At 42.1% G+C, this 24541-nt stretch overlaps 1 protein-coding gene across 1 annotated transcript in view; it reads right to left on the bottom strand.

Moving 5' to 3' along the window:
• Positions 1-660: 660 nt before the first annotated feature.
• The window catches only part of LOC146755678 (cytosolic carboxypeptidase 4-like), a 164658-nt gene continuing 140777 nt past the window's right edge, over positions 661-24541 (bottom strand). Inside the window, exons 6-7 of the mRNA XM_085525323.1 lie at positions 24060-24226; positions 661-1161 (exon numbers count right to left, since the gene is read on the bottom strand). Coding sequence (XP_085381449.1) covers positions 1158-1161; positions 24060-24226 — 171 coding nt within the window. The 3' untranslated portion in view covers positions 661-1157. The remainder of the gene's footprint in view (positions 1162-24059; positions 24227-24541) is intronic.

The following is a 24541-nucleotide window of genomic DNA, read 5'->3' as shown; positions in this document are numbered from 1 at the left end:
TCACATGTCTAACACTCACAGACATTACTGTCAGAAGGATGGTGCTGTGTTGTGCTTCTACCTTTGGCAGCCCCTGGAGAAATGCTGTGGCACACAGAACACCTTTGTATTGCACTGACTGCTGCCATGCAGCATGGATTTCACACCAAATCCAGAGGAGCACGACTGCATCTAACTGCCCTGAGAAAAACTACTGTAGCTGAAGAGATGAGGAGGCAGCTGCTCATCTGCAGAACAAGCAGTACTGCCAGACATTGGGCCAGGTGAGCACCTCCTGCTGCAGCGTGATGATGACAGGGCTGGAGATGATCTGCAAAGCCAGCTTAAAAGTGGGAGACATGAGTCAACATGGCAGGAGGACAGAGGTGTTAGGGAGCAGCCAAGGCATCAAAGAGTATCAAAAGGCTTTGAAAGGTATCACAAAGTGACAGCCAGGAAGACTGGGATTATCATGAGCAGCAACCTGGATGCTAGAGATTATTTGCTCCCATACAAAATGGTAGAGATCTTGCTGCAGACATCCCAAAGCCAGGCAAAATGGGAACCCAGAGCTCTGCCTGCACGAACCCCACAGCCAGAGTGTTGCAAGCTGAGCTGCCTTGCTGTTTGTTGCATTCATCGCAATCACTGTGAATGAATACTCAGAATGCAGTCAAGGCGATAATTGAGCATGAGTGACTTTATTCAATAAAAGACAGGAGGGCTTGAGAGGTCAGGGGTGAAGATGGGACCCCTCTTGTCAAGATGAGAGTGGCTCAGAGCTTGTGCTGCTGCCTGGTGCCTGGGACTGGCAGCCTGACTCTAAGTCCCCATCTAAGATGCTCAGCTTCACCTCACTGATGCTGCCCTGCTCCTGCATGGTGGTGCTGCTGCTGGGGCACTCGGGCTGTGCTTGGGATGGGCAGCACTGCAAAGGCGCTGGGTCACAATCCAGGCAGGTGACTGTGGTGTCTGGCAGGCTCAGGTCAGGAGCTTCAGCAGAGCCAGGAGATATGAGAGCATGAACGTGGATGAGCCCCTTGTGTCCATCACTGTTACCATGTGGAAGGCTGTCATCCGAATTGCAGCGATTCGTGCTTAATAAGAACTCTCCATTGATGGAAACACACTGCACATCACTACTTGGTTTGGATCTTTGGGGTTGACAAGGGCTCGAATCACCTAGGAAGGCATAGAAACACAAGGGTTAGTGTCAAACGTTTGCAAGTTGAATCATGAAAGGTTGTTGATACTTGGTAATAGAGTGGCGGCAGGAAGAAGCAAATAGGCTTCAAGCAACAGAGCCACTGTCTTGAAAGTGATCCTCATTCAGGTCCAGCTCGTGTGTTGTTTCACTGTAATCTGCTTCTTTGGGTCTACCTAGTGGGCAGCAACACTCGAGTTGTTACTGATATCATTGAAAAGAACTGGAGACAATTGTTCTATTCCTAAGAGCTTCAAGGTGCCTAGAAGCACAAATAGAAACCAGCAGTATTTCATCACTTCACCAAAAGGAAGGTCAAACACCTGAGCTGTGAAGAGCAGTTACAGAACCTATGCATAAGATCACACCAGACATACTTTGTTCTAACAACAGTTATGGCACATAGTCCATTTCCTTCAATATTCCCAAAATGAAATGATGTGGAGCAATACAGGGAAAGAAACACTGCACACAGACACTATGACCCTGATTAGACTCAAGCAGCAGACTTAAAACAAGTCAGAGTTTTAGATTCCAGGATATTTCAGGACCTATCATGTGTGAAATTCAGTTACACAACAGTGCCGAGGTGCCTGCGTTTCAAGCAACTTTCAGATCACAGCCATGTAAAATAAAAACAAATTCAGTGCAGAAATAGCAATCCTGTACCTTAATACTCATGAGATTATCCATTTTTTATAGCACTCTGACTAAGTTCTAAAACTTGCTCATCCCAGTTCACTTCAACAATTTCCACCAATTCAAGCAATGCAGTTCTGAGATCCTGTGTATGTCAGGCAGATAGAATTGAACAGTGCAGGAATAATCTCTGACAGCTTTAAGAGCTCCGTTCTGCTTACAAACTCTCAGTCCAAAACTATTCACAGTTTTAAGGAAATGAACACCTGAAGCAGTTGGATCATCTGCCATTTGCCGCATTCTGCTTCTTGGCATCATGATTAGCACAAAGGGTTTTCTGCTGTCCTGCAGAGATGGACAAAGTCCTGCTTACAAATGGACCAAGTTTCAGTGTACAGCAGAGTTTGTACCAGACTAACAAGCCACGTCATTCAATTCATGTGCTCAGGTTGTTATGCACTCAGAAAGGAAACAGAACTGACTGTTGAATTCTGAAGTCAATCTGTGGGGTCCTACATTACCTCCTGATTCTGGAAGAGGAAATTCTAATAGCAAATGCAGAACTTTGACCTTTGTAGACATGAGAAGAGCTGGCATTTAGGAACATTCATTTCAGGGAAATCAAATGATGTGTCTATATTTTTACTACAGATAGTATAGGGAGCAGCCAGTTGAAGAACCAGATACAAAAAAATCCAGCCCATTGGCAAGAAAATACTTCTCCTTAAATTCTGTATGCTATCATGGTACAGAATTAGGCTACAGTGCCACATAGGCCAACCAAGCGTAGAACCAAATCCACAAAATACTGGTAGACAAAGCAGCAAAAACAGGGACAATATTCAGCAGACAGGCCTTTCTACCCACAGCTCAGCATGTTCTGCCATCCGAAAAGCAAGGCCTCTTGTCAAGCTCAGCTATTTCCCTTCTCAGTGTATTCTAGCACAACTGATACCCACTGGTATCCTCCTGTAGAGTGCCATCATATTGTCATCATCCAAAGGGAAAACCCACACAGCAGAGCATACAGCAGTACACCCATGCTCCAAATATCCACCTGAGAAACAAAAAGACAAGCTTACAAACCTGAAGCACCTCAAATGGCTTCCTGACAGACTGGATTGTCTGCCCTTGCCAAAGCCCACATATAGCCCATGAAAAGCTGGCTCTTTCCCTCAGGAAAAAAAAACCTTATCGTCCCAGAGAAAGCATATAACCCTCATTCAATTGCCCTTCCACTCAGCTTAGAGCACTACTAAAACCAGCATCTTCACCTTAGCTCATCACACTGCTGCAGTTCCTTTTACAAGGATTTCACTGGCAAAAATGAAATCAAAGCCGTCACAAGGGATTTAGCACAGTTACGTGTTACTGGCTACGAGAGCTGTCAGCACAGTCACCTGTCAGGCTTTGCTGCTGTTCTCTTTATGTAGAGGCACAACAAGGTTCAGACACCTCACAGTGCAATTCTCACTTGGACTGTAAAGAAAAAGGAGGCTTGAAAAGCAGTGTGTGGAAAACAAAGAAATAAGAATTAGAACAACAGTGGGGCCATGGCACTTGTAGGAATTGCTCCGCCTTTAACAGCAGAGCGATTCAAGAAGGATGAGGGCATCCCAAACCAGACCAGTTTGGACAGATTAACAACTGCAAGTAGTGGGTTCCAAAATTCCAGACATGAAATCAAAGCTGGAAAAACTCTTCACATTTTCATCTCTCAATTTTTAGTACATTGTGCATTACAACGGAAACAATTCTTCACATACAACTTGGAAGCTAAAGACAAGTCTGACAAAACAGACTGCACAGAAATGATGGATAATTAACAGAGCAAATTGCTCTTTCAAACACTTAGTAATAGAAAGAGATCTCTGAAGTTGCTGTTCTGTAGAGCCCCAAAGCAGTCGCTTGAGGCAGTTCAGGATTAGCCTGAGACAAACCAGCCAGCTGTGTGAACTGAGACCAATTGCACTTCTTCTATTTTACTTTCATTCTATGTGACCTCACTAAGCAAATATTGTCTAAGACCATGAGTATCACATAAATGTGCAGATCTCAAGCTGCTCACTTATCTAGTACCCTTGGCATGATGCTTTATTTTCCTCAGCTATTCATCTAGATTGTGCCTGTTGATTGTGCAACAACAGCCTGTTGGTCTCGATTACCTGTAAGAGGCTTTAAATTTGGCCAGGAAAAATCATTTGAGGATAAGTAATTATCTGGGACTCAGTAAGGCAGTCTTCCCATGCTTTCATAACAGCCGAGATACACACACACACAAACTCATGGAACCCCACTGCTTTGCACAATCCTGTGCACACTCACATGTGTCATGCACTGATTTCCCAGCCAGTCCTCATGGGGTCTATTACTTAGGACAGGAGTGCAGGGGAGCAGCCAGAAGCTGTTTGCATTCCCTGCTGTCTGCTGGGCAGCTTTGCTGGAGATGCTTGGGTTGCTTTGTTTTTCCTTGGGAGGTGGGAAGGAGCTTTGGGTTGGAGGCACATCCCGTGCCAGAGCATCCCAATGGCACGTGTGGGGCACTGATCTGCAGCAGATGAAGGGGAGGAGGTCCCAGCACAGCTCTGCACCATGCTCTGCCACACTGGGCAGCTTGTTCCTGGCTCAGCAGCGTCATCAGACAAGAAGCAGGGAAGGAAATCAAGGATGGGGGGTACCATCAAACGCAGTTAGTGCATGCCTGTGCAAGACAAACAGACCCAGAGCTTGCGGGTTGTTCCTGCTTTTGTAGCATTTGTGTGCTGTAGCTGAGCAAAAGGTTCTGCTGCTTGAATCTTCTTCTGCAAGAGCCGCCTACCGGTAAATGTCTGCAGGGATGGAGGATGTGACAGAAAGCATTTGTCTCCATGACAGCGTAGTTACACTTGGTCTAGAGAGTGAGAGAGGCAGGCAGCACTGCCTGATGTTGGTCAGGGCGAGCTCCTCCTGCTGCAGCGCGATGATGGCAGGGCTGGAGATGATCTGCAGGGACAGCTCACAGGTGGGAGCCAGGAATGGACACGGCGGGAGGACAGAGGTGTTAGGGAGCAGCCACGGCAACAAAGAGCATCAAAAGTCCCTGAAAAGCATCACAGAGCTACAGCCGGGAAGCTTGGGGTTTTCATGAGCAGCATCCAGGATGCTAGAGACTATTTGCTGCCATACACAACGGCAGCAGAGCTCTCGCTGCAGGCATCCCAAAGTCAGGCAAAATGGGAACACACCCAGAGCTCGGCCGCACAAACCCCACAGCCAGAGTGTTGTAAGCTGAGCTGCCTTGATGTTTCTTGCACTCATCCCAATCTCTGCGAATGAAAACTCGGAATTCAGTCAAGGCGTTGATTGAGCACGAGCGTGCCTTTATTCAATAGGAGAAAGGAGGGGGTGTGAGGTCTGGAGGAAAGATGGGACTCATCCTCTCTTGTAATCATGAGAGCTGCTCAGAGCCTGTGCTGTTGCCCAAAGCCTGGGACTCGTGTCCTGATTCTGTGCCCCCCTGCGAGATGCTCAGCTTCTCCTCGGTGATGCTGACCTGAGCCTGCATGGTGGTGCTGCTGTCGGGGCACTCGGGCTGTGCTTGGGCTGGGCTGCACTGCAGAGACATTGAGTCCAGGCTGGTGCCTGAGGTGTCTGGTGGGCTCAGGTCAGCAGCTTCAGTAGGGATGGGATGAATGAAGGCTTCAACCTGGAATTTATCTCCAATCTACTTTTAATACCTTCATTCGATCAAAATCTACTGTCAATACCTTCAAAGGAAAATGATGCTTTGGGAAACAGAACTTGCAGGCTGAGAGATAAAGCCAAGGTCTTTAGATAAAAATGAGAAAAGATTTTGCTTGTCATTTCGTAACTGTGATGAAATTCGTAATTTTTGTTTGAGCTACATTTTGATAGAATAATGTGGTCGTAATGTGCTTGACTACAAGCATGATTTCCACGTAAAGCTGACTCTTAGCAGGAACTCTGTTTCCTTTAGAAGCAGTGAACCCTGGTAGCGAACAGCTTTTCTTACTTCTAAAGACCCTGTCAACCCAGCACAGGACATGCAGTTTGCTAGCATTAAAGAACAAGTTTGTATTTTCCTTGTAAGCAATGTCGGAAGAGAAAGACAACACACATTTCAGAACCATTTTGGCCCCAGTAAAAGTGATGCCACGGAAGAGCTCCATCAAAACTTATGCAAAAACATAAGTTCAAGTGGGCAAGGCCTTATGAAAATCTTCCACACAACTCAATGGAGATTGGGGTGGGTGGGTTTATGAATAAGAACCCTTAAGAATTTTCTTCTAAGAGACTTAAGAACTGTCAATATATATATATAAAGAATATAAACACTAATTCTGTTACTACAAATAAATATATCCAAAGGGTTAGGAGACCAACCCGATCATATCACAAGCTCTTTGATGACTGTAAACGCAGTCATCAATACGCAGAAAAAGATTTAAATAGATTAATATGAATGAGTACAAATGTACAGAAAGAACAACTAGGAATAAAGGTGGAGAAATGAAGGCACAAAGTGAGACGAGTCTGGCAAAAATATCACACAGAAAAGGATGCAATTCTTTCAATTTATTAGTAGCAAAAAGCTGCATAATAAGTCCTAGTTTGCTCCTCATCAGAGAAGCAAATCCTATTGATAAGGTTGTGAGAAGAGATTTTGCATCAGTTTTCATAAAAAGGTCAACTGTGATGAATTAAGGTTGTTAAGAACTAACAAAGAAGTAAAAAAAAAAAAAAAGGCCTAGAATACAAAAGTAATAGGGTAGAGAAGATACATAGCTTAGATCTCTCCGAATGAGCTGAATCTGCTATATTCCTACTGCATTTCTAAGGGACTGACTCAATCAATCTCAAAGCTGTTAACGATTATGTTTTTAGAACTTAGGAAAGCCTGGTGATGAACCAGATAACTGATACAATGTACAGACTTCTTTTGAAGAGAGGAAAAAAAAAAGGGGGGGAGATGATGAAAAATGATAGACCTGTCAGCTTAACTCCAGGTCCTCAGAAGAAAGAAACAGTTTAGAACAACTTAGAAGAGATAGGTATCATTCAACACACCTTTGTCAGGAACAAATTACTATTAATGATTCTAATTTACCCCTGTGAGAAGGTGTCAGAGCAACACAGAGTGGACGAGATGCCAAGAGAGTTTCCAAAACTTTACTAAATTCTCAGGCCAGATAAGCAGCATGGTTTAGATGAGCTATAGAAGGATGAACATCTGTAGGTTGCTCCAAAAATAATGCCTCCTATTTATTTCCACAGACATCACAGTAGATACAAAGAGCACAATAACACTGCTTGATAGAGTAAATTCTCAGCTACTAAACACTATTTCTCAACTCAGATGCTAGCATTAGCTATGCATTTTCACCAGCAGTGAACAAGAGCCTGCAGGTCGCACTTAAAAAATCTGCATGGCCATCTGGAACACAGCTTGTCTTTCACATCACTGTCACCAGTGCTGAAATGTACCATTCACTGCCTCACTGTACTCACATCCACTGATTGGTCACTGTACATGTCCAGCAAACGTCAATGGATGCCATTTTTTCTGCACAGAGAAATTCAGTTCCATTCCTTTGCTTCATGTGCACTTCCATGACAGACGCTATTTTGCCTCTGCTGCCACTTATCACACAGCAACAAAACAGAAGGGGATCCTGGTGGGAAGGTTCAAACTCTACTGCCATACCACCAACATCTGCCTCTGACATCCTCAACCAACATAATAAAATAGGAGGCTTTACTTTCAGAGCAGCTCTTATAAAAATTGCTTAGAAAAAGTACTCTGAAAGTAGCTCTCAGTCTCGCTGTCAAAATGCATAGCTGTTCTAAATGATCTTCTGCAGGACCTGGTCACAGAATTGGTACAATCCAATATTTTTATTAAAGATTTAGATGAAATAGAAAGTATGTTAATTTGATTTGTGGATGAAACCAATGTAAGACAAGTTTGCATTGGAATTCAAAATCATTTTGACAAACTGGAAAAGCAGCCTGAAGTAAACAACTGCAATTCAATAGGGTCAACTACAAGCTACTACAGTCAGGCAGGAATAATCAATGCTACAGACACATGAACGAGGAGCAATGACAAGGTAGCATTTCTACTGGAAAACGACAACATTCTGCACTGCTGAAGACTGCAAGCTGCATGTGAGCCAGCCACTCATGTACCAAAGTGCAGATACAATTCTGGCTGGGTATTAAAAAAAACCTGTACGCTGGCAGGACACACAAATTAATCTGTTCTCTCTGCACTGTTAATCTCTCGGTTAGAATTCTGTTTCCAGACTCAGGAAGCAATTCACAGGGAGACTTGGCACAACTGAAAAAGGTCCAGAGGACATCACTGAAAAGCAAATAAGCTTCTTCCTATGGCTAGTCTAGGTAAGACAAAGAATATATATGGCAAGGACTTCCTATGGCAAGATAGGACTTAAGACAGACAGACAGTTCTAAACATGAGAGTTGTATGAGCTGGAACAGATTACTTACAGAGTCTGGTAATCCCAATATTAGAGATCTCTACAGAAAACTTAGACTAACCTATCAGAAATGATGCAGCTAAGTTGAAGAAAAAAGATGGCTGGTGGAGGTCACCGCCAGCCATTAGCTTCATTAATTTTATGCAACCACAACTAATATGTAGGAACAATAATTCCAACATTAACTGGCAGAGAAAAGGCAAAGGAGTAACAGGACATTTAGAGGACACTTCTGCTAGAACAGCACAGGACAACTTTGATTGGGAATGAGATGTGTTGGTAAGATACCCAAGACTGGAAAATCAATCGCTATTGGACACAGCAGTATTTAAAACCAAATCACTGTAAGGTCAGAAAACAAAAAGATGAGAAAGTATAATCCTGTATCAATATGCACCAATGGAATCAGGCAGTATAAAATGAAAGCTTGAATAAAACTTGCCTATGGTACTGTTAAACCTAGGAGGATTACAGGTCACTCCTTGCAACCTCACTCCTCCTCACAGAAACTCCAGAGAAGATCAAAATGAACAGAATTAGAATGAGCTTTCATTGATGAGCCGTTAGGAACAAATAGATTACTGAAAGCTGTGTACATTTTACCAGCAGCAACCAGGTTTGGCAGGGCTGTTATCGCTGGGTCTTAGTTTATAGAGGTATAGATGAAGGGGAGAGGCCATCTGGGCAGAGCTGCCAAGTGAATCATAACAGATCAGGAGCACAGGGCTTCCCTTCAGAAGGCTGAGCTGGGAACATCGTATTGGGAATTCTTTCTCTTACCAATTTCATCTGATCTCTTCTCTCTAAATCCCTTTTCTATTCCAGGCTTTGTTTCTCTGGGGCCACTTATAACACTCCTTTGTTGTGACTGAAGGAAGGAAACAAAAGAAGCAGGAAAGCATTTTGCTGTATTAAAAGCACAAAGATGGAATGTTTTGTTGACTGAATGTGCACTCTGCATTCTTAACTGTTCTGATCCAAAGCACAGTAAAGTCTTCAGTTGCCTTGGGTCACATTCACAGTACAAGTCAATATTTCATCAGTCTGGTATGGATTACAGAGGACTGAATTATCTCAGCATAAATTCTGGATTGCATTTTATATAGTCCATGGACCTGATATCTCCTTTCACTTTCCTACCTGCATTTTAGCAAAGGCTGCAGGTAGGTGTCATTCAGTAGGGTTTCAATAGACACGTTTCCAGGTCTCATACTGATAGGAAGGTTAGACTCTACAATACAAAGAACAGATTACAGCCATAAACTATGCCTTCTCTTCCACCCTCATCTCCACTCCCCAGTATGATACCTTATTTAACTTATAATTGCAGTACGATTTTTCTTTTGGGGTTGGGATTCTTATCAACTCCACCATTAAGCAAGTGGAATAAACTATATCAGGGCAAACTACAGGCAGGTAAAAATAACGTCTGCAATCTCTTTTCTAGAAATGAATTAGCTCTGGTGCTATAAAATCTCTAACAAGTTGGATTAAAAGACAGACTCCTCTTACATCTTTATTCCCAACAGAAATAGCACTGCTACTGCTGGGAGATTTATTCATGTCACAACCAAAGCACTTCACATTCCCAAGAAGACCAAGTCCTTTGGCTTATACCTCTTGTGACATCCTCAATACATTACCCTTTCCATCCACAGACCAGGGTATATTAGAGATTAATACAGCTCAGCAACTCAAAACACACAGATTGTCAGTCTCAGTAATCAGCCTGAAGAATTTAGAGGACAGTTGTTATTTACTGAAAGTGATAAGAGACCCAGCAGAACACTTAACTCTAAATAAACAATGTGGAAACTTCACTACCCAGAAAGTCCTAAGTGGCAAATACACAGCTCAGATGTTCCTGAATATGGTTTGATTGCATCCATGCTGTGAGGCAGCAAAAGCAAAGGGAGGGAAAGCTTAAGTCAGAAGGCAGGGGGCCCTTCTCACATGGATCTGCTCTCGGTGTTTAGCACTGGTTTGTTAGTTCATTAAGAGTGTGTTAGAAATCAGTCTCTCCATGCTTCTCACCAGCTCCATCGTGCAACAGCGTGGCATTTATTACAATGCACTACTCAGTAATGGGGCCTTCTGGCATGTGAGCAGCAAGGGGTCATACAGAGCCTGAAGGGAGCTGGCAGGGGCTTTGTGCAGCACAGAAGTAACTGCAGAGACAGTTCTTTGCTTCTCTCATAAGTTTCCCTGTAGAGAAGTGTCCCATTAGAACAGTAAGAAGACGGCAACCAAACCCCATCTCCTTAGAAACATGCAATGATTTACCTATTCTACCCTACCACAATGAAGTGCTTTAGCACTTTACCTATCTTAAGCTTGTATTGGTTTCTGCTCACCCTAACGCTGGAAATAAACCCATTCTCCAACAAGCTGTTGCTGCTCACACAAGGACTTGTGATGGAGCTCTAAAAATAGCCAAGTGGCACAACAGAGAGAGCTCCTGCATTCACGCCAACACCAGGATCCAGAGCCCAGGGAGCTGAAAGGGCTGATAATAGCCTCCATCGCTGGGCACTAAGTGGTTAGGCTTTGCCAGCTGCTGAATTCCTGCCAGCCATATGTCTGATATCCTATAATAACCAGCCAGATGTTGGGCTAAGGTAAAGCCTGACAGAGTTCAGAAGGAAAACGGTGTGCCTGCCTCTCATGATCAGCCCTTGCTGATCTTTGAACTCGGCTGTTATCTTGAAGGAAAGCCTCTTCTGAACTTCGGCATGAATCTAATTAATGAGTTAATTCCCTGCTAATCTATTCTCCTCTTTGTGTCCGTTTCATGATTAATTTAGTTCCAGTGAATTTCCTTTACTGACTGCAGAGTAGAAACACACTTCCTACCCTATTAATCTCCACTTCTGACCCATCAGTAGGGGACTAAACAAGGGTAAATGGCTCCATGCTTTTATTTTCTGAGCCAAGTGATTTCTAGCAACGGAAGGTGGAAGGAAGTAGGGAAATTCTGCAGGCACATCATGCCACTACTGTAAGAAAAGGTGGAATAAAGGCTGTCGATTAATTGAAAATTCTGCCCAGTTACATCAACCACACATCTAACAGAGAGGAAAGAACAGCAAGGCTACACACTGCATAGGAATGTCATTCGGATGTAAAGGATCAGATAAATAGCCAAGCCCAAACACCAAGAAGATAAAATCTGTTGAGGGAAACATAGCAGGGATCTGGGTTTTGTTATTCCTGAAGTTCCAAGGCTCCCTCATATATTTCCAAAGATATTTTACTGGTGTGGAAGAGAAGATCTTAACTGGAGAATGCACAGACTTCTCTGTCTACCTCTGCCTCCAGCACTCTTGGGAAATAGAAGGAAATTTGGCCTGTTTACCTGTCTGCTGAGGTAACAGTTACTCTTTCAGCATCTAAGTCTTAGAATGAAGTCCTCTTTGCTGAAAAACGAACATAATCTGCTGTTTAAACTAATAAAAGAACAACAAACCAAAATCAACCTGCATTACTGTTAGCAGCGTACAGACATGACAGAAAGCAGCAGTAAGGCTGACATTTTCTTAGTTAAGCTAAACGACTAATAACTACCTGGAATAACACGGGGAGTGAGCACAAGGCTGCAGCTTTATACCTCTGGATCCCATTCAGGGCCAGGCTGTTTATTTCCTTTAATGCTTTACATCTGTTAGCATTAAACCACACTATCAGCTCTGATGGATTTACATGTATCTTGCTGTTGCATGCATCTCTTGAGAGGCTGAGGGATGGGAAAGGTTACCTTCCCGCAATTGCGTTCCTACCCCCATAGCTCTCATGCAGCCTTCAGGGAAGCATTAAAAAAAGAAAAAGAAAAGTAAAGAGAAGCAAAACCCAAAGAGCTTCCTTCTCCCATGAAATAAAACAAAATGTTCTGAGGCTGTATAACATCCATAGGAGAAGAAACGCTGCCGGTGATCAGCATCGCAAACCTTCCTTCTGATGGCACAACGTGTCAAGGACATTTTTAATGAGGGATCAAGGACACTGCTTCTTGAGAGTCATCTTGTTTAAGCTGTGCTAACTGTGGCTTTCTTAGCATGCAAACCCAGCACCTCACAAGAGAGGCAGGAAAGCACCACAAGGCAAAGAAGTATCCTGCTTGCAAGGCTGTTCCTGTCATACCTGCAGGGGAAATAATCTCAGATGTTGCAGAGAGCATCTTTCTATTGATCCTTCCCCAACAGCCGTTAACTTAGAGCCACTCAGTAAGGAGATGGAAATGCCAGAAATGAGGAAAAATACACCAAAATAAGCAGAGACCTGTAGTGAGCCTATCCATTATCCACTTTCTGATAAACCCCAGTCCATATGACAGAAACTACACTTCTGAGAAGCCTAAGGAATCAGTGGATGCTGCATTACAGAAGAGTCTTTCAGATATCTGACACTGCTGGGAATAAACTCCTGATGGACCACGACCAAAAGAAGGACATGAGCTAGCAAAGAGAACAAAGATCAGAAGTTATGCAGGGATGCTGAGTACACTGCTCCCAGTTTCTCTCTATCTCCAGGTGCTGGGTCATGCATGACTAGATTTCCCAAGCAGTACCTGGTGTATGGCCAGCAGCAGCAGTATTAGAGGCTTAGCTTTCAGGCCTTGCTCTCCAGGGACTTCCTCCACTTGGAGCAGAGGCTTTGATCCTGAGTAGTACATTTGCACAAAAAGAACCTGGGTATGATTTTAAAGAGAGAGAGAGAGAAAAGTGAACACAAGCTTTGCTTCTGCATCTTATGTCTCCAATCTGCTCCTTGAAAATGGCAAAGACATCTCAGACATATTGTCAAAGGACCCAACTAATTTTTCAGCCTAATCCATTCTTTGTATCTCCATGAAAAAATAATATATATATATATATGTATATACAGAAAATTCTTGAAATTAAGGCAGTTTTTCACTTCCATGAAAGCAGGGAGGGATCTTAGGTCCCAGCTTCTTATGGGGACCCTCTATCTTATTCACTGCTCCTGTGCTGCCCACAAGCTGCCAGCATGACATCCTCATCCACTCAACTCTCTCTTTTCCATTTCATCCTTTCTGGACTAATTAGGTGAGAACCGTCTTCAAGTCAGACATAATGCTGAAATCTAAAAGATCTAAATATAAAAAGTGACATCATTTCTTACGGGCATGCATTCCCACCTGAGAGACTCTGGTTTCCTTCACAACCCCTCTTTGTGGCCAGCAATCTTCCAAGATTATTACTTAAAGATAAAATGGTTTCTCCAACACATTCATCAAATCAGGTGATGATAAGGCTGATTAATCCAGGAACCTCCATCCTTCCTGAAAACAATAAACTGCAAGGCCTACAGACAACAGGATGGAAAATATTACAAAACTTATTTTAAGAAATGCTCTGCTTTCTCTATCGAAGCCATCCTGAATTCCTGTCTTCCTACATGTTAAAGGATAACACATAGAATCACAGAACAACCCAATTTGGAAGGGACCCATAGAGATTACTGAGTCCATACTGGACCACCCAAAAATCAGATTGTATGTCTGAGTAGATAAATAAGGACGGTTCCAGAGAAGGTGATTAAAATCATTAGAGCAATAGGAAGGCTAAAAAATATGAGTGTCTTTCGTGACCAGATGCACAAGAGAGACAATCATTGTTTACAAAATAACTGGCAATTTGGGCACTCCCAATTATTCTCTCTTACAGCAGAGGACAAAAATGCATTTGCAAAGGTGAAAGCGCAGCTGAAGAGAGGAAACATCTTCTGAGCAACACACAGCTGATCTATGAAACTCAACTGATAGACTCAAAAAGCATTAACCACTCGTACAGAAAATAAGAACATTGGAACATTTCATTAGAAAGGATTATTGTTATTATAATTACTTGGAAAGGCTATAATTTCTCACATTTCCAAGTATAAATAAATAACTGTCTGAAGATAGAAAGGCATTCCCCCATATGGTGGGAATAGTTTGTAATTGTCCACGATGGCAATTTCTTGCATCTCTCTGAAATCTCTAATGCTGGGCACTGTCAGGAAGGACTCCTGACTGGCTGAACATCGTACAATGGATCCTGTCTCATGATTCACATCTTCACAGATGAAAATACAGGTTGTGTGTTACAATGAAAAATAAGTATTAATGCGATGGAAAGCCTGACAAGACAAATCCAGGTAGCAATACCCAAATTCTTGGCTGCCCCCTGCAGTTCAAAGGAGATCAAACACTGTTTTGTTGTTTGATACTGGGAGTTTGCTTGCTATTTGAATACCTTGGACTTTTATCTTTTAATGAGATGCTGATGCTTTATGGAAGATACTGTAGAATGGCATCTTCAGAAACAATTCCGAAGTACACAGTGTAATGTAAAAACTTGTTGAGCAGCCCAGACAGAACAAACAGATTACACAGGAATAGACAGAATAGACAGGAATAGATGCTTTCTATTCCTCCCTTTATTCCTTATTTCTAATGATACTGCCCTGATAGCTCTTCTTGAATTTAGTTTCTTCCATTGCTTACTCTCCCTCCAAGCTCCAATTCCTCTAACTCTTTTTTGAAAGAGGGATTTAAGGTAGTAACTAATTGTTAATGCTTAATAGGAAGCCATTATAGTTTAACAGGTAATAAGATACCATAAATAACACTGCTGGTAATGCACTTTTAAATGGTTAAGGATGTACTTGAAAGCGTAACCACACAAAGCCTGCTTCTGTTACTTTAAAAATGAAACTCATCCTTCCAGAAATTAGCTTCACATCCATCCGAAAAACACAAGTTTTACCAAGAAGAAATGGATGCAGGATTGAGAGACATATTCAGCAAGGGACTCCGACTGCATCAGGGGAGAAACATGGAAAGAACACGCTCTAATAGCTGGAAACAGCTGTTTTTTCTTCTATCCTCTTACAGTGTACAGACCCTGCTTCTCCTTCCTGCTCTGGTGGTGGCCAGTGCTTGGCATGTTGTCTTTGCTCAGCCTGAACTACTGTTATCTACAGACTGGCCGTGGCCAAAATGGCACAGGTCTTCATCTTGTGAGTGAACTCCCCCAGTATTCATGGGAATTGGATTTGAGATTTTAGGCTTTATTTTTGTGTGTGTGTGTTCTTCAGATGTTAAGTATTCACAGAACCATACTCAGGTTGAAAGGGACCTCAAGGATCATCAAGTTCCAACCCTCTGTGAAGATCCGTATGAAGTATTAACATCACATGATCTTATCATCACATCTTTGCAGGCCCAGCTCCAGCCAAATTCTCACAAATTCTTCCTGCTAATATCTCATTTAGCTTATACATCTTAATAAACCCCCACTGTTTCTGAGACGATATAATGAATCGCCACAGGCTACAGCAGCTGGCTTACATGTTTATGCCTCTATGCATATATGTCCATGTACATGTGTGTGCTGGGTCTAAAAACACCAACCTGCACGTATTTACCTCAGTCTCACACAATACTCCTGCCATGTCTGTCTCTCTAATATCTCATATGGCAGCAAGCAGCAGGGGCTGCGCATGAGTCACAGCCACAATACACTGCACAGCCAGAGCCTCTGACAGAATATACAATAGAGCTGAGATGTCAGTGGAGGTGGCTTTGGAGTACTTTAAAAATGCTGTTCAAGTGCCAACTTTCACCTCCAAATACGACACTTTGTTCGCCCACCCACTTTCGTTCCAAGTTAAATGTTCCTTTTACTGCAACTCGACAGCTTTAATTATGAATTTATCTGTCTTTTTCTATCCCTATAACTGTTCAGTCTCTCATTTGTCTTGCTAAGATTTTTGATATGCTCCTAGATAGCAGCTGTATACTGTCACCACAGTACAAGTGGCCTGGTCAGACTCTCATTTGCAGGCTGGGCATCAGACCAAAACCTGCAATAAGCTGTTTGCCTCGAAAGCACAAATCTCATGTGTTCCCTCTGCAGAGAAAGAACAGAGAGATGGGGACACAGTGTGCTGATGAGCATCACTGTATCAGAACCACAATGCTTTCCTTTGCTCTTATTGCCTGAGAAACTTAAATACATATAAAATTCTGACCTGAGGAAAACGTGGATCCCACTGATGGTTTCACTGAGGATGCAGCTCCTTCTATCATATTTTGCCCACGACAGAAGACATCCATTTTAAACACTAATGTTTTAAACAGTAGCAGCACACGTAACCCTGCCGCCATCAATGCTGTGCAGGACTGATGTGTGGTAAAGCCTTCACCACCTAGCTCTGCAATAATGTTATATGGAGTGTCCTAACACTGCCTCTTAAACACCTGATCCATGGTCAACCCAAAATTGTCGCATCTGGCTGCATTCAAAATGACTGTAAGTCTAAACATATCAATCCTCTCATTATCCTTTGTGACTTCTAGGAAAGACTCTATCCCGTTCCAGTGTCAGCACTATCCTGGTCTATAAAGATCACCTCAGACGGAAGTGCATATCCCTCATAATCCAGTCTTTTGGGAGATATTTCATAACTTCATAAATTAATGTTGATTGCTTTAGAAGTAAATTTTTATCCCAGCATGTGAAGGGACCCAATGACTTCCACATTTCAAGTACGATTTTAAGGGAAAAGGACTGTACCACAGAAATACAGATGCTCCTAATCAATACGAAAATGTCTAATACCAGGCAGTAGCAATGTGCCTCACAGAAAGGGCAATGCAGAGCCCATTTGTTCTGCTGGATATATACAAGTTCATTATCGGTACTCCAGTCAGATCTGTACGTGCACAGTAATTTGAATAACCTTCGATATGATAGCATGCAGTCCTTCTGTGATTCCTTTTTCTGCCATTTGCTCTTTTCATCTCATCCCTTCCTACTGCTGTTTAAATTGCTATTATTAGCTATTAAATGATAAATGAATTACCTCTGAAGTAAGCATGAATAATTGTTCCCAGCCTGAGATAGGCTTGGACTGGTATTTGGTAACAGTCAACAAGATCTGTGTGGCTCCCAAGGTTATTTCATAATAATAATAAAAATCAATAGGAAGAAAACAGGGACAGCTCCAGAAAGTGTTAATGAAAAGTTGCTGAATTACAGTGGCTCACCTGTGCACAGCTACATAAAAGCCTTCTGAATACCAAATACATTAATTATAGACTGCATTGCTCGGCTGAACCTCCACAGAATTCATTGGGCTTATATTCTCACACTAACAAAGGAGAGACGCTGAAGAGTGCTGGATGAGAAGGATGAAGGGAGGGAGGGATGGAAGAAAGTTCATGTTCTTATTTACAAAACACAATTATCAATATATATGTACTGAGAGTAAAATCTGAATCCAGTAATAGATCTAAATCCAAAGTTGGAGGTGTTTCCTCTCATGAGCAGGCACATCAAGGTTTTACGTCAGACCCTGGACAGAAAGAAGATACTCCCCTTTTGCAGCATCTGTATGAAAGAGCACTGTAGAGTATATATGTATTTAAGCAATACCTCCTGGTAGTCATAAACTGATTCTGACTCCTTACAGTAATGTGAGTCTACCCCAGAACTCTGCAGCTGCTCTCACAGCTGACACACTCCTTTACTGTTAAAAGTTAGGCGGTGCCCTTGAAGAGTTATATGAAATACATTAGCAGCTCCTTTTGCTCCATGTTCTACACCACTAACATGACACAGTATGGCAAACACGAAACTTGGATTTACCTAATAAGCTATCACCATCACCATGCCCTTTTTGCTCAGGCATCCAAACACAGGAATATCACATTCATAGATGTTCACAAAGCAGTAGAAACTTCAAATTCCTCTAACAGCTACATAACCTGTGACCAAGCTAAAAAATGGAATCAATAAATAACCTCTCCTTCTGAAAGCTGCCCCAAGATATTTAATGTCTACAGATGATCAAGGTTAAAAATGTTCCAAATCTTTACTTAAAGAAAAATGAACGTTCAATCAAACAGAAATCTGAATCAAAACTACCAGATGATTCCTGCTGATGTTTTCCAGGGAATTAGATTCACAAAATGATGAAAGAGCCCTTTCATCTCCATGCATGTGTCAGAGGACTCCCCAGAGTCCAACCGTACAGACTGCCCCAGTGGATCAGGTACTCAGCCTGTTGGAACCATGAGGAGATGGGGCATTTGGGAGGGTGAAGCACTGTCTTGCACTCAAACACTTCAGCCAAAATTAGTTCCAGTTCATATAATTTAAACGAACAAACAAAAAACTGTAACAACAAATGAAACCCACATTCACCTGTAAGCAGAGGAAGACACAAACCAGGAAGCAAGGGAGCCATTTGCCATCACTGCACAGAACTATCATGTCGTAATTCTGCTGTTTAAATATGTGTTAAAGATGCATGAATTGAAACCAACACGCCTCGTTCCTTCTTTGTTCTTTTGCTCTTTGAACTTCCCACCTTTGGGTCTGCTTCACTCTATTTTGATCTGAATGGCATTTTGGCCACATAGCTTAAAAGATGAGCAGAATTGCTTGCACAGCCATAATCAGGCGAGGATGCATTACAGAGAAGAGATGGGAAATCCAACAGTTCAATACTATCTAGGATTGTGATGGTGCATCAATGAAGTATAGGAGAAGAGCAAGCACAGTTCCAAATGATCTACAAATCCTTCTTGTATATTATTGGATTTGCCATCCACTCACTGACCATTTTAACTGCTCACTGTATGGAAGATGAATAGATTGCACCTGGACAAAGGGCCATGGTAGTGATTAAACATTCTGCTTCTGATTAATATCACAGTAAGGTATATTTACCATCTGGGGAGGAGAGAAATTTATCTCTGTTCAAGAAACATAAGAAATGATAAAGAAACACAAGAGATGAATAATATCTGAGTCAGCAGAAAACACTTAATGACTTTGCAAGGGTCTGCCTCAGTATGTAAGAAACACCTCCCAAACAAAGGGCTACAACTGCTGCAGTGTTTGCAAAACACTCAAAGGCACAAATGCAAAAAGAGAATGAACAGAAGTGCCATCCGTTCAAAACATGAGGAAAAAGGGGAAAACACCCTTAACAAGGTAATGCTTTCTGAAACCTGCTCTTAGTGAGAAGTCACTTCTCATCCTCTTTGTGGTCATGAAAAATGTGAAGTTACCTGGGCAGCACTGACTTAAAACCCAATTGTTTCATAGCAAATGAGGCATGAAACTTATTATCAAAAAACATGATGTCTGAAGTACATGCTGTCATTTTGTTTTCCCAGAAGACAGCTTCCGAATGCCTGAACTGACTGCAAGACATGGCTGGAAATACAAGAATTAGTGGCTCTTCTTGAGCAAAAGCAGAGTTGTGAAGCCAACATCTACAGCACTGTATCTTTGTGAGATAAGAGAGTAAAATGCCTCTACAATCAACTGATACATTACCTTGTTTTTCAGAAGATGGCTGCAAAATGCACATATTTGACATTTGACTTGGCAGAATGGTCCTTAAAACTGGCCTGCTGGTAGAGGAATAGCCTTTTGATGCAGAAAAACACCTATAAAAAGTTTCTGAAAAGAAAAACCCACAAACTACTAAGTTCTTTAGTAGGTCTTGTGCAATATGAGGGTGACGGCACCTAAACAAGTGTGAGAGTTAAGGAGAAATGCCCCAGGGGCACAGGATGCTAACTAAAAGCTGGCTGATACCTTGAACAATTTAACCACTAGACAGGCAGTTATGAGAATTGTATTAGGATGATCAAGAGTTTGTTCCATCCCCAGATGCATCTATGCTTCTGAAGTTTGCAGGATGTTCTCTGGATGATATTCTTTTTGGAAACATTTAAAGAATCACTTGTTTTTGTCTTCAACTAATAATCATGGGAAGCAATATATTAGGTACCAACAACCTTTGGAGTACTGGTTCCAGGACTCTGCTAGCACATCATTTACATACCATTTAAACAGAGCTAAAACAAAAGTCCCCTTACTAGACTTTCCCCAGTTTTAGAAAGGTACAGCATTGAGTAGAGCATTGAGTAGGAAGTAAATAGGAGGTTTTTGTGGAGAGAGAATATCTGAGTAAGGAACTTGCAGTGTACTGTAGAGATTTCAGAGTTAAACTATTTCCACACAGTCAAGCACTTTCAGGTAATCCAGAATCCTATGATCTCACTGCATCTCATGGCAATAATCTCAGTAGTTACCTGTTGGTCTTTAAGACAGCTGCCCTTAGAGAACCAGAGATGAAGAGTTGTTATGTGAATTTCATGTTCTCCAAGGATTTCCAGGTTCTGGGGGAAATACTCTACTGTTCTATTAGTAATGTAGCCCCAGAGACAAAAATTCAACTCCCTTTTTGCTTATTTTCAGATATAGCTACTTTGTTACCCTGCCTCTGCTGGGAACTTACTACACAGTTAATGCTCCTGAATGACTTCATATACTGTATGTGCTAGACTGAGGTCAAGAAGGAATTCTTGCCTGTGTTCCAAAATACATTTTGTTAGGACCACTAAAGGTTTAGCACACCTTTCTTCGGCTCACTGGAGACTGTACACTGAACACTATGAAATCAGGTGGGAGAAATCCCCCATTCACACAAGATGCCTCCATTAGACCAGTCATTTCCCCAGTAGCTATTACCTTGCTTCGATCTACCGCTCACTGACTCTGACAGAGCAAATAGTTTATTCTAGAGAAGTAGCCAGTGTCCAGCCTGCTCCTTCATCCTCCTCACAGCAGTAGCGGAAAAGTAAGGCTGCAAAATGCCCTGAGCAGAGAGAGCTCTAAGAGGAAAATTAAAAGACACATCCAGTTATAAACGTTGACAGGTGAAAATGTTCGCTGTTGGAGGGAGATGCTGAGATGCCAAGTCAATGCCACGCACACCAGACACCATGACAAAAAAAAAGACACAAACGCAGAACATGAACCGTAGGAGTTTCGTAACATAAAAGACCTCTGGCTTGTGATCTATGTACCTTTGCCATGAGACATATCACCTGGAAGTCAGATCTGTCCAGTACTGGATTAACTTCTCTTTCCATGGCTTGACCTGTCACCCGGAGTACTATAGAGACGGGCACTCAGAAATGCACATTTAGAAAATTAGATAGATGTATTGAACATAAGCACTGTGCAATTAATCTCACTGATCACAGCTGGAGTGGTCAGAGCAATTTCAGCATGTTTTCTGCAAAATAGAACCTTATCAACTAAATAAAGATCGTATTTTCATCAAGGTCGAGTGACAGTCATCGTTTTCTTCTGACACTGTTAATCCTGCTCTGATAGGAAACATCCATATGTGTATCTTTCTCTAGGTGAGAAAGTCAGTCAAGACAGTCTTCTGCAACACGCTCTACCAAAAACAAACTTAAGCTGCAGTCAGACCCATTGGCTCCCACTTAAACACCCACTATTCATTACACAGTACAGAGGTCTGGAAAAGGGATTGCCTGCAAGGTGTTTAAACCACCTCTGCTCACAGTGTAAAGCACACAAGAAAGACATCCCACAGTGTAACCATTTAGGTCGCTCCTGTGTAGCACCTGCAGGCCCCGAGTTCAACTCTGCTTTGGCAAAGGTACAAAAATAATTTGGGTTATTTCCATCCTCACAAGAGGAAAGCATAGAAAGTGTTCAAGTGTTTTTTGTGGTAACTACAGAAGACAACAGCACTGGTTCTAAGCTATAAACACTTCCTGCTCCTTAAACCATGAAAGACAGCTCTAGTCTTGGCAAAAGTAGACTATAATTACCATTGATGTAGTGACACACCACCAGTAAGCAGAAAGACTCTGCTGAGCTCCCTGTGCTACCTAAATGGAGAAAGACTGGATTTCATCTTTACAGAGTAAGATTAGACCGAGTGGAACCCCACACTGCAACCTCCAGTTCTGATGGATAATCAGTTTTTTATTTCATAGTCTATGCATTATTTTATTTCAAAGTCTGAGCTGGGGGAGAGGCCTGGATACAGCTGCTCTCCTGCCCATAGCAGTGTGCTCTCTTTATTCTGCATTCTTCCTTTGGTTGCTTTAGGCCTCTTATTCCCTCTAAAATCAAATTATGCAGTTCTCTTGGCGAGACTCAAAGAAACCCAGAAGCAAAATATTAATTTTCTGAATCAGAATCAATAAGCTGCACAATCCTTTTCAATGAATTATTTATCATAAAATAGAATACACTTACAAGCCAAGCCCCTTGGTCCCCACATCTCCCTTTTCCTGATCTTTTGCAAAAAGCTCCTGTAATATGGCAAATCTTTAGACAGGAGCAAACAATGTAATGTTTACTTGTACTACAAATGCCAACTAATTGCACCTAACCCATCAGAACTCCATAAATCTGCAATTCCACCCACTGGAGTGAAAATGAACAAGTAACCATCACACTGCCTTCAGCAGTGACATCCCATCCCCAGATGACACAGAACCTTGAAGGGACAGAGCGCTTTGCTTTTGACCACCACAAACAGATATGGAATGGCATGGGAGCTGTACAAGGTAAGGGATTTTTCTTTAATTCTTAACTTCTTTAAAAGTATTTGTCATTAGAGAGCTGCTATATTGGTAAAGGTTCATCGCCCACACAACATCAGGAAAAATGAAATGAATGCTCACTAACATGAAACCAACCAAAGAAAAAGGTAATGGAAAACCACACAAATGAGAGAAAGTGCTCATGGAGTTGGTATGACCAGATGGCTTATTTTCAGTGTCTGGGACAAGTCAGAGTTCAATATTTTCCTTCCCTGAAGTTACTTTCATGCAAAAACTCCTCCAGCTCTAATTCAGAATTGGAAAATCTGATTTATATCTCAAATTCATCCACCTGGCCAGGCTTCAGTAGCTCTCTCTAATGAGACACCAACGATTTCTCGGATGGCTGTCCCCAGTACTGAAACCATTTAGGATACATGTTAATTGCTTCATTTATGTGTTCATATGTACAAGTGAGCACAGCTATACAAAAGGAATGTCTCTATATTTTAGTTCTCTTTTTTTCATTGTTCCCCATAAACATTAAAAACCACGAACAAGCTTGTAAGAATGGTTTCAGGCATGAGGAACAGGTGGTGCGAATGTCAGTTAAGTATTCCTGCAGGGGGAAGACTGGAAGTTTGCTGTAAATTATGGGGGCATTTCTGCAACAGAAAAAATTGGCTTTTCATTGATGAAGCTGGAAGCACTCTTTGATAACAAACCCACTGGGAACTTCAAATCATATCACATCACTCAGTTATTTTTTCCTCCATTTGTCTTGGAAAAACAATATTGCAAGAGTAAGTGCTTGCATGTAGAACTAGGAATAGCATGGTTTAGAAAGAGCACATACATTTCTGCTTCATCACAGCTGAAGCATCCCATATTCTGACCTTTACCCAGGCCAAATTCCCCACATATGAGGCAACCTCACTTGCATACATCCCATTGAACACAGGAAGCTAAGAAATGAATTTTGCAATTAGGAAAAAACACCTCCCATATGGTTGTTTGGATAATGACTTCATCACACGCACCAAAAATCACAAACCTATGCTTCATATGTCTGTAGGATACAATGCTGTGAGGAAAAGAGGAATGACTGTGCGAATCCTTGCAGAATCAGGCATACTGTTTCTAAATCATACCATCAAAGTCCTTCACCTAGAGAACATCTTCCCTGTAGGAGATTGACTCCACAGAGGAGATCTGAGGTGGACAGAGTATCACCTGAAACTTCAGTTTCCTGTTGATGAATTCACTGAGACAGTGCCATCCATATGCTCAAGTAATATTTTGAGAGGAAAATGAAATTTGTAAGGAAACTGTCACTGACCTTTGTGCCCGGTCTGTTATTGTTATCTCTTCCTCCAGATCTAGGAGTAGCGCTGCCTGAGCCATCACCTTCTTGCTGCAGGGCAAGGATTTGAGGTGCAGAATGAGCAGAGCAAGGCAAAACTTGCTTCCCATCTCCTCCAGCTCTTGAGTTCCCAGCTGCAGGCCCTGGTGGAAAAAAGGAGGAAGTTTCATTGCTGAGTGTACAAAGCGCAGGTGTTGGGAGACTGTTTTTCAGAAGGACAGCTCTTAGTATTACAGTATCACCTCATTCAGGTTCCCATACAGTCAATCATGAATTCAATGATAGCATTTGTTCTACAGGATCTATTCTAAAATAGCTTCTATGTTACAGAGGCAACAGAGGCAAGTAGTGTAACTGCTCTGGTTACTTACACTGAAGTTGTCACTGTACAAATTAGACTCATACCCCAAGAGGATCTGACTAAATACACTCTTACAAATCATTAGGTCTCATCTTTT

The sequence above is a fragment of the Coturnix japonica genome, chromosome 31, assembly GCF_054131305.1.
Source record: "Coturnix japonica strain WE chromosome 31, WE-NBRP24, whole genome shotgun sequence".
In the NCBI taxonomy this organism is placed as follows: Eukaryota; Metazoa; Chordata; class Aves; order Galliformes; family Phasianidae; genus Coturnix; species Coturnix japonica.
The sequence above is the reverse complement of the archived record's forward strand: the minus strand, read 5'-3'. Positions and strand labels throughout refer to the sequence as shown.